The sequence below is a fragment of the Lonchura striata genome, chromosome 28, assembly GCF_050655825.1.
Source record: "Lonchura striata isolate lonStrDom1 chromosome 28, ASM5065582v1, whole genome shotgun sequence".
NCBI lineage: Eukaryota > Metazoa > Chordata > Aves > Passeriformes > Estrildidae > Lonchura > Lonchura striata.
This window is the reverse complement of record NC_140730.1, coordinates 4,652,517-4,662,773: the sequence shown is the minus strand read 5'-3', so window position 1 is coordinate 4,662,773 and position 10,257 is coordinate 4,652,517. Positions and strand designations below refer to the sequence as shown.

Sequence of the window (10,257 nt, the reverse complement as noted above, 5' to 3'; positions counted from 1 at the left end):
AACTGCCTGTGCTGGTGTTCCTCTCCTGGAGGAAGCACCAGGAATCAGACCCAGCCCTTTCCCTGGTGGTACAAAAACTGCTGGAGAAATTCCCTCCCAATGCAAGCTTTAAATCTTGTTCCTTGCTGAGTTTGTTGCTGCTGTAAGGGTTCAACTCACATGTGTGTCCTCCAGGGTGAGATGAGGCTTGACAATCTTTATTTCAGCATGCCAGTATAACCAGTTCTGTGAGCTCCAACAAATGTGAATAAGTTTACAAGGTGATATTTTTTTGTCAATTTTGTAAACAAGTTCAAATGAAGTTTACCATGTGCGTACCTGCTGTGTACTCTCATTTGTGCATGACTCAGTTTCTCTGCTACTGCCTTCTCCTACCTCTTGCAAAATTTCTCCTTCTAATCCTAGAACCTGTAAAACACTGCCATTTCTTCCCCGTCAACAGATGACATGAAATGGCTCATCAACAAATCTCTGGGGAGTCGCCATTACCTAAAATGCGTGGTTTTATGGGCAAATTAATTCTGTAGAAATGTCTCTTGACAGGGTGCATGGACGAACCGGGCTCTACACCAACCCCTCCTGCCTGCCAGGTACTCACCCATCCTTTACCCCGGCCGGCGCTCGTTTCCTGCCGTTGGTTTTAAAGGTCGGGAGCGACGGTCTCGGTGCCTCCGCGCCCGTGACCTTCGCTCCGTCCGTGCCCGGCGCGGCGGTGTCCGAGTCCCGGCGGTGTCCGAGTCCCGGCGGTGTCCGAGTCCCGGCGCTGCCCCGAGCGCCGCGTCCCGGTTCGAGTGGGGACGCTCGGGCTCCATCGCCCCGCGGCGGGGCCGGGGCGGCGGGCGCGGGGCCGGGCGGAGCGGGACCGGGCGGAGCGGGGCCGGACCGGGCGGAGCGGGACCGGACCGGGCGGAGCGGGGCCGGACCGGGCGGAGCGGGACCGGACCGGGCGGAGCGGGGCCGAGCGGAGCCGGACCGGGCGGAGCGGGACCGGGCGGAGCGGGGCCGGACCGGGCGGAGCGGGGAGGACCGGGCAGAGCGGAGCCGGGCGGAGCGGGGCCGGACCGGGCGGAGCCGGACCGGGCGGAGCGGGGAGGACCGGGCAGAGCGGGGCCGGACCGGGCGGAGCGGAGCCGGGCGGAGCGGGGCCGGACCGGGTGGAGCGGGGCCGGACCGGGCGGAGCGGGGCCGGACCGGGCGGAGCCGGACCGGGCGGAGCGGGGAGGACCGGGCAGAGCGGGGCCGGACCGGGCGGAGCGGAGCCGGGCGGAGCGGGGCCGGACCGGGTGGAGCGGGGCCGGACCGGGCGGAGCGGGACGGACCGGGCGGAGCGGGACCGGACCGGGTGGAGCGGGGCCGGACCGGGCGGGGCCGGACCGAGCGGGGCCGGACCGGGCAGAGCGGGGCCGGACCGGGCGGAGCGGAGCGGGCCGGACCGGGTGGAGCGGGGCCGGACCGAGCGGAGCGGAGGAAGTGACGCCCGGAGCGGCGGGGCCGCCGCGGCCGCCCCGCCCCAGGAAGCGACGCGCTGGCGGCCGCGCTGACGTTCGGCGGCGGCTGCGGAGCGATGGCGGCGCCGCTGGCGGCTCCGGGCGGCGCCGGGCCCGGGCCCGGGGCGGGGGCGGCGCGGGGCGGGCGCGGGCCGGCGCTGCGGGAGGGGGCGCGGGTGTCGGCGCTGTGCCTCGCCTGGTACGGGCTGAGCGCCGGCGGCAACGTGGTGAACAAGCTGCTGCTCGGCGGCTTCCCGCGGCCCGTCACCGTCTCGCTGTTCCACATCCTGGGGCTGTGCGGGCTCCTGCCGCCGCTGCTCCGCGCCTGGCGCGTCCCGCCCGCCGGCCCCGCGCAGCTGCCGCCCCGCGCCTACCCCCGCTACATCCTCCCGCTCGCCTTCGGCAAGTACTTCGCCTCCGTGTCCGCGCACGTCTCGCTCTGGAGGGTCCCCGTGTCCTACGCGCACACAGGTGAGGCTGCGGGGGCCCGGGGGGACGGCCCAGCGCCGGCTGTGCCCGTGCGGAGGTGCCCGCGGGGGTGTCCCGGGGGCCAGCGTGGATTCGTGCCCGGTGGGGTGACCTGAAGCCCGGTGTGTGCTCATACGGGAACCCAGTGCAGCGTCCCAGTGCTCACTGTGTGCTCTGGGCACCCACTGCAGTGTCCCAGTACCTGCTCTGTGCTCATTCAGGCACCCAGTGTGCCGTCCCAGTGCTCACTTTGTGTTCTGGGTGCCCAGTGCAGTGTCCCAGTACCCACTCTGTGCTCATACAGGTATGCAGTGCAGTGTCCCAGTGCTCACTGTGTATTCTGGGTGCCCACTGCAGTGTCCCAGTACCCACTCTGTGCTCGTACAGGTGCCCAGTGTGCTGTCCCAGTGCTCACAGTGTGCTCTGGGTGCCCAGTGTGCTGTCCCAGTGCTCACTGTGTGCTCTGGGTGCCCAGTGTGCTGTCCCAGTGCTCACAGTGTATTCTGGGTGCCCAGTGTGCTGTCCCAGTGCTCACTGTGTGCTCTGTAGGCTCCCAGAGCTGTGCCCCTGTCCCCAGTGTGTGCTGGCACCGGATCCAAGGGCAGTGCCCTGGTGGGTGCCCTGTGGGTGCCCAGAGCACCAAGGTCCAGTTGGTCCAAGTGTCCAGGACAGGGAGAGGGAGGGAGGATCCATCCTGGGCCTGGCTGAGCCCTGCTCCATCCCTCTGCTCGTGCTGGCTGCTGGAGCTGTCCCACGTCCCCAGCGATGTTTTCTTGCCGTCCCCAGTGAAAGCCACGATGCCGATCTGGGTGGTTCTGCTCTCACGGATCATCATGAAGGAAAAGCAGACGACGAAGGTGCGGACAGGTTTGCTGAGGTTTCTTTTCTTGGAGGTGCTGCGCTGGCGGGGGGCAGCAGAGCTCGGGTTTTGGGGTGGATTTTGTGACTGGAATTAGATTATGCAGATTTGAAAAATCCCTTTTCCTTTTATTGTGAGTGTAAAACACATCTAAACAATGTCCAGGGTGATGCTGTCCGATGCTCTGGAGTTGTCAGTGTCTACTGCAGTGACTTAAATTTCCTTGAACTACAGTAGTAAAAGGGTTGATCCCTGAATCAGCAGGATGTATAAACTCGGTTGACAATTCTTAGCAGATGCAATTTACCCCTCTGTCCCTGCTGCAGGTGTACCTGTCTCTGATCCCCATCATCACTGGTGTCCTGCTGGCCACGGTCACAGAGCTGTCCTTTGACATGTGGGGGCTCATCAGTGCACTTGCTGCTACCCTGTGCTTTTCACTTCAGAACATCTTCTCAAAGAAGGTACCAGCTCTGTTCACAGCACTGGCTCACCCTTCAGCAGGATGGGGTGTCTTTTCAATTACATAAATGTATTTTTTTTCACTTTGCAGCCAGACAAGCTCAGAGGGATGGTTATTTTGTTTGTTGTTTATTTGTTATTTTTTGTGTGTGTGTTCTCTGCAGCTCTTCCTACCTGTTGAAGCATTGAGTTTATCCTGAGCTTTTTCTTTACTCTTCAACATGTTTTTGTTTTTTTTTTTTTCTGATGGCAATTCAATAGTGCTTAAATTGAACAGTTCATTTAATGTATCTTGTTATATCAAATCATTCCTCTGTGCTGAACAAGTCACTGTCAACACTGGGCACTCCTTGAAACTACAGTAACAAAATTAAAGTGTGTGGTTTGGCTCTATTTAGTTACAAAATGGTTTCTGTTTTATAGAGCTATTAATTTTAATGTCTTGTTTGATACTAAGAGCCACCACTCAAACAAACATTATTTTTCAAAGAGCCGTCAGTTTTTCATATGTCATTCTAACAGGAAATTAATGCTATAAGGATATTTATTTATTTCCCTAACTTACCTGTCCCCTAAAGCAGTTTCTGTTTCCTGACCTGCTGTTCAATATTGGTTCTTGTCAGGTGTTGAGAGATTCCCGAATTCATCATCTTCGGTTGCTGAACATCCTCGGGTGCCACGCTGTGTTCTTCATGATCCCAACGTGGGTTCTGGTGGATCTTTCTTCCTTCTTGGTAGAGAATGACTTGGTAAGTGCTGAATTTAGAGAATTGTTTGCTATTATGAAAGAAAAGAGAAACAAAAACAAAAAAAACCAAAAACCCAAAACAAAAACTCCAGCACCCAACCAGAAAAGGGCACTGAAGTGTTCCAGTGTAGTTCTTGTCAGTGTGGAAGTGTTGTGAAACATCTGCAAATTGTTTCACATGATTGACAAAGTTGTGAGAATTCTTGTCAGGGTTAGGAGAGGCAGTTTATGGGACAGCATAAATTTGAGGAGTTGGGAGCTGGAGGCAGGAACAAACACTCCAGAGTGAGTGGGGAATGTCCTCCTCTGGTTTCTCTGAGCTGGGAGTTGCATAAGGCAATGTGCTTGGGGGCCTCTTTAGAGCTCAGTGCAGACATTCCTCCCTCCCTGGCAGGTAAAAAGTGCCTCAAGGCTGTGTTTGTGTTGTTACCTGAAACCCGAGATAATTTTTTTCCTGCTGTTTGCTTTGCCACAGAGCTCCATGTCTCATTGGTCCTGGACCTTGATGCTGCTTATAATCAGTGGATTCTGTAATTTTGCCCAGAACGTGATTGCCTTCAGTATCCTTAACCTGATCAGCCCCCTGAGTTACTCGGTGGCCAATGCCACCAAGAGGATCATGGTGATCACCGTGTCCCTGATCATGCTGCGCAACCCCGTCACCAGCACCAACGTCCTGGGCATGATGACAGCCATCCTCGGGGTGTTCCTGTACAACAAGGTGAGGCAGCTCTTTCTGTGTTCACCAGGAACCACAGCTCAAGCAGTCCAGTAGCTTTGAATTGGGTTTTGGACAGGTTAAGAGCTACTTGAGCAAAAATAGACAACACAGAGGGCACAAGGCTCCATTGCAGAGGAGGGATGGGCATGGCTCACACCATGGGCCACACCAGCTGCTGGGCCTCTCACAGAATTAAATTTTGATCTCAAGCTTTTCTTGAAAAGGGAAGTAACTAGAATGTCTTGAGCAAAAGACCAGTTTGTTTGTTTGGCATGTGAGAGGAGTGAAGTTTTTATTAGAAGCCACTGATATTTTAAGACTCTAAAAAAAGTGATGTAGAACTGTCTGCTTTTTTCTGGGCATGGGAATGTGTAGTGTGTCTAGGTGGTATCTTAGGTGATATCTAAGAAAATCTGCCTTCACTGAAGGGTTGTCAGGCTTTGGCAGGGCCTGCCCAGGGAGGTTTGGAGTGCCCATCCCTGGAGGTGTCCAAGGATGGCCAGGATGTGGCACTCAGTGCTCTGGGCAGAACTTGGACGTGATAATCTCGGATTTTCCCAACCTGAATTATTCTGTGACAAACTTTCTTCCTTTCCCAGACAAAATATGATGCAAACCAAGAGGCAAAGAAGCAGCAGCTGCTCCCAGTGACCACAGGAGACCTGGTGAACTTGGAAAGGCACCGAAACCCTCCTGAAAAGTCCCAAAATGGACTCACAGCCTTTGCCCAGCACGGGGACTTCCAGTACGGCCGCAGCAATGTCCTCACAGACCACTTCCAGTACAACAGGCAGAACTATCCAACATCCTACAACCTGAATCGTTTTGATATTTAGGATCCTGGCAGACAGGTACAGACTGTGATATCAAAGTGTCCCCAGCATTATCAGAAAACTTTTAGTACATCCATGAATGTCACAAAGCCATTGAAGTGTGCAGGTTTGGCAGCAGGGCAGGTGCATGTGGAGGGGAGTGGTGCAGGACCTGCAGCTGCTGCTGGGCAGAGCTTTAAATCTGGACCAGCCAGACCTGACACTGGAACCAAACCCACAGAGCAGATCCTGGTGAGGTGCACTTGTCACTGCAGAGTGGAACACCTGTCACTGCTCCTTTCAGAGTCTGCCAGCTGGTTGTTCTCTTGGCAGCTGAATTCTGGCCAGTATCTTGTTTCCATGCTGGTAATGTCACCTTTAACTTGTTCTCTAACAACGGTTCAATGATCCTTTTAATGAAGCTTTCAGGAAGAAGTGAAAGCAAGGGGTAACTTGTGCTGCTCAGGATTTGTCTGGGAAGGATTGACTGAGGTGGATCAGCTGCAGGCAGGTAAACTCGAGTTCATCTCCAGCATCTGTGCAACTTTCTGTGGATTTTCACAACTCTTGTGCCTCTGCCTTCAGCCCTGGATGACGAAGCAGAAGTGTTTCTGGAGGAGCAGGCAGTGGAAGGATTGATCCCTCCCAGAATTGCTTCAGGCACAGAAAAACACAGTTCTCCAAATCACTGGTCATGGCAAAGAACAACCAAGCCCAACTGAAAATCATCCTTGTTTCTTGAATCATGTAGTCCTGTAACTCCAGACATTGCTATCCCCTGGCCATGCAGGAAACTCCTTCACAAATAAAAGTGTTTGGAATAATATGATTTTATTTTTTTACTTGCTTCACACATGTTCTTTCAAAACTGTTTTGTTTCTTTAGAAATTGAAAGGTGAAAGGTGTTTTGTTCTCAGTTTTATGCCTAAGTTATGCTCTCTTATATGTTTTGAATGCATTGATTTGAACAATCATCATTATTAATTGTTTCTTAAAACTTTTTAGTCCCTAATTGTTACGGTTTTTAAAATGTCTTAATTAATGCTGTTGGAGTAGCCATGTGGATTTAGTCTGACTTCCACATCCTGCTGAAAGAAGTTAAATTTTGTATCCTGTGCTGTTCCTGCAACTCCCCTGGCTCGAATAGGAAAGAAAAACTGAATCAGAAGTAAATAGATAATTTATGGTTAAGAACTGATCCAGTATAAATTCTAGACAAGGTGATTGTGTGTGTCAGGTACTGCATTTGTGCATGGAAGGGATGAAACTTGGCTTTCCTTCCTTGGAGTAAAATTCCTTGGAATGAAGTGAAACCCAGCTTGGAACTTGGGTTTCACTGAATCAGAATTTTCTGTTGTTGCTTTAGTAAAAGATTTTAGGGCCTTCCTTCCTTCCCAGACTGTTGTACAGTGAGACTTTGCTAGCATAAGTTTTTTGCTTTAACCAGAGAGGTACCAGACACCAGTGACAAAATCCAGGGTGTGTCACAGAACACTCCTCTTATTTATTGCTTTAAAATGACCATTTCCATGATGTGAGATGATGATTTGGCTCCTTTCTGGATAATAAAGGATTTATTTTTAAGTGTACAATCAAGCTGAACTTATTCTTTTGGCTGCTGGGGTGGTAGTTACATGAACAGCCTTCCACCAGAGTCCAAAAGAGGAAATGGTCCTTCTGAAACTCGAGAGAGGGGTTAAAAATGCTGCAGCTGTGTGTGAGCAGAACTTCTTGCCTTGACTGGAGTTCATTGTGTTCATGCTAGTTGAGAATTTTGGTGGAAAATCTAAATGAATCTGTCCCTAATCAAGGTCATGAAGAAATCTTTGTTTTGCCTGTTCCAGTATTAATGTGTGTATAATTACTTCTTTTTAATACAGGGAAAATGCCAAATGTGTATTTCTAGAGCTCATTTCCCAACATTTCAATACTTTTACCTACAAGTAACAAGGATTTGGTGGACTCTGGATTTGGATTATGTGCTGACTCTGATTTGAGGATGAGAGATTCAGGCTGAGATTGTCAGCAGGGGCTGAAGTTCTCCAGCTGCTTTCAAAGGGAGCTGGCTGTGACCTGGTAGATTCCTGCAAATGCTGAATTGTGGTCTTTGTGCCTCAGTTTCCCTTTTGGAAAATTGAGGTGATTCTTCTCCATAAAAGGGGGTAAAAGACCAGGAAGAAAGTGGCAGTGGGGTCCCAGAGATGTGCAGGCATTCTCTGAGTTCATCTGCCCATCCTCTGCTGTGCCATGTTCCTGCAACCTCAGCTGCTACGGGGAGTAAACAAAAACCAGATCAGAGACTTTATTAAATAGATTCAGATTTGTTTCCTTTTAAAGAACCTTTTCTGGCAAGTGCTTTCAGAGTAAGCTTGCCCTGCACACTTACCAGGGCAGCTTTTAAGCTCAGCTTTTTCTGTAGTCTTGGCAGCAGCTGAGGGTTTCCTGTTCAGAACTGTCCCAAATTCCAGTCTGGGGCTCACTCCTGTCTCTGAAACAGAACTCCTGTGCTTGCAGGGACTGGCCCAAAATCAGGATATCCCATGGGGATAATGGATCCATTTAGAGCCCAGGGAGTGAATGTGTTCCCTGGAGAGCTCCTGCTGCTGCAGCCAGGCCTGTGGGCAGCAGGGATGGTTGGGTGTGGTGCAGGGTGTAATTAAAACTGTCAGGTTACACCGGGTGGTTTTGCTGGATCCCAAATCCCAGTCCTTAAGCAATATTGCCCACATTCAGGGAAAGGAACTTCCTGACATTGCTGGAATAATCATTTTAATCTTGGACCTCTGCAAGGTTTTTGTGTGGCCAAGTGAGGTGTTTGTTTTAAGCTGGTTTGGAAATGAGTGGTGTGTTTGACTCTGTACACAGGGCTGCAGAAAGGACAGAGAAGCTGGAATAAAGAGGGCAAAGTCTACACAACAGTGTACAATGACCCTGTTATTAAATCAAAGCCAAGGGTTTGGGTTTATTCCTTGCAGGGAGCTCTGGGAGTGTCATAATGGCCACTGGTGAGGAGCTGGGTGGATGTTGTCACACACAGATGCTGTAACCAGGGTTAGAACTGGACTCCCGTGAGATATTTTGATTTTCACGACGCATTTTTTACACACAAATACATCGCAAAACTTCTTCCCCAAGCAGCCCTGGGTAGTTGTGGAAATAAGGAAGCCAAAATCTACCCACTGCACATGGCTACTCTGGTGGTAGTTCAAAAGAGGATTTGGTGCTCTTTAAAAATATTCCCCCTGCAAGTTCAATTTTAGTACTCAGTGATGGTAAGAGTATCTTTATCATCTGGTGAAATGCTTATGGTTTTTAAATAACTGAATGCTAAATAAAATTGAGGCAAGACTTAGGCTTTGTAAGTGCACAGTGACTTGTAAAAATAGTGTTGGTATTTTGGGGTCAACTCATGATGATTTCCAAAGCTCAGTTTTCCTTTCTAATCTGTGTTTAAACCCATTATTTTCTGATGCAGCATAAGGAACTTCTGCCATGTGGTTCTTTGTGAAACAGGTGCAATATAAATAAAGGGAAATTTTTGTTTTTCCAAGGCTTAAATTTCTGGGTCGTGCTGTGAGTTGTTAAAAATAATTCTGAAATCTCTTTGTGGTGATGTTCCAGGGCAGTGAAATGAATTTGTTAACCCTGAAGTGACAGGTGTTACAGTGAGCAGATATCCATGGAGTACCCAGCTTGTTTTTGTTGCTATGTTCGACCTATCAATTGATGGGAATATGGGTGACTTTCCCAAAAAAAACCAAACCAAGCCCACACTCCTTCCTGTGTGGAATGCTGCCCTTCAGCCCATGAACTTTTCTGTGTTGTTTTCCTGTTCAGCTGCTGTTCTGTCAAGTTCTGGATGTCACTGGGGTCCCTGTGGATCCTGCTGGGATCCCTTATGGAACACCCACAGTGGGAATTCCAGCTCCTGGGAGTCCTTCCTGCCTTCAGCAGGAGTTCAGATGGCTTTGGTGGATCCCTTTGTAGCAAATCCCCAGTGTCACTGTGCTGGGGACACCAATGAGTCCCTGGTGTCACTGTGCTGGGGACAAAGGCAAACCCCCAGTGTCACTGTGCTGGGGACACCAGCGAGTTTCCAGCATCACTGTGCTGGGGACAGCAGTGAGTCCCTGGTGTCACTGTGCTGGGAACAGCAGCAAGTTCCTAGTGTCACTGTGCTGGGGACACCAATGCGTCCCCAATGTCACTGTGCTGGGGACAAAAGCAAATCCCCAATGTCACTGTGCTGGGGACAGCAGCGAGTTCCCAATGTCACTGTGCTGGGGACACCAATGAATCCCCAGTGTCACTGTGCTGGGGACAACAGCGAGTCCCTGGTGTCACTGTGCTGGGGACACCAATGAGTCCCTGGTGTCATTGTGCCAGGGACACCAATGAGCCCCCATTGTCACTGTGCTGGGGACACCAGCGAGTCCCCTGTGTCACTGTGCCGGGGACACCAATGAGTCCCCAGTGTCACTGTGCTGGGGACACCAATGAGTCCCCAGTGTCACTGTGCCAAGGACACCAATGAGTTCCCAGTGTCACTGTGCTGGGGACAGCAGCAAGTCCCCGGTGTCACTGTGCTGGGGACACCAATGAGTCCCCAGTGTCACTGTGCCGGGGACACCAGTGAGTCCCCAGTGTCATTGTGCCAGGGACACCAATGAGTCCCTGGTGTCACTGTGTCAAGGACACCC

General features: G+C 51.5%; 1 protein-coding gene across 1 annotated transcript; it reads left to right on the top strand.

Annotated features, from left to right (window-relative positions):
• The first annotated feature begins 1,564 nt into the window (after window positions 1-1,564).
• On the top strand, window positions 1,565-7,149 carry SLC35E1 (solute carrier family 35 member E1). The gene is made up of 6 exons (XM_031507151.3): window positions 1,565-1,958; window positions 2,742-2,812; window positions 3,141-3,278; window positions 3,900-4,025; window positions 4,500-4,745; window positions 5,345-7,149. The coding sequence occupies exons 1-6, from the start codon at window positions 1,565-1,567 to the stop codon at window positions 5,579-5,581; spliced, it is 1,212 nt and encodes a 403-aa protein (XP_031363011.1). The 3' UTR covers window positions 5,582-7,149.
• The last annotated feature ends 3,108 nt before the right edge of the window (window positions 7,150-10,257 follow it).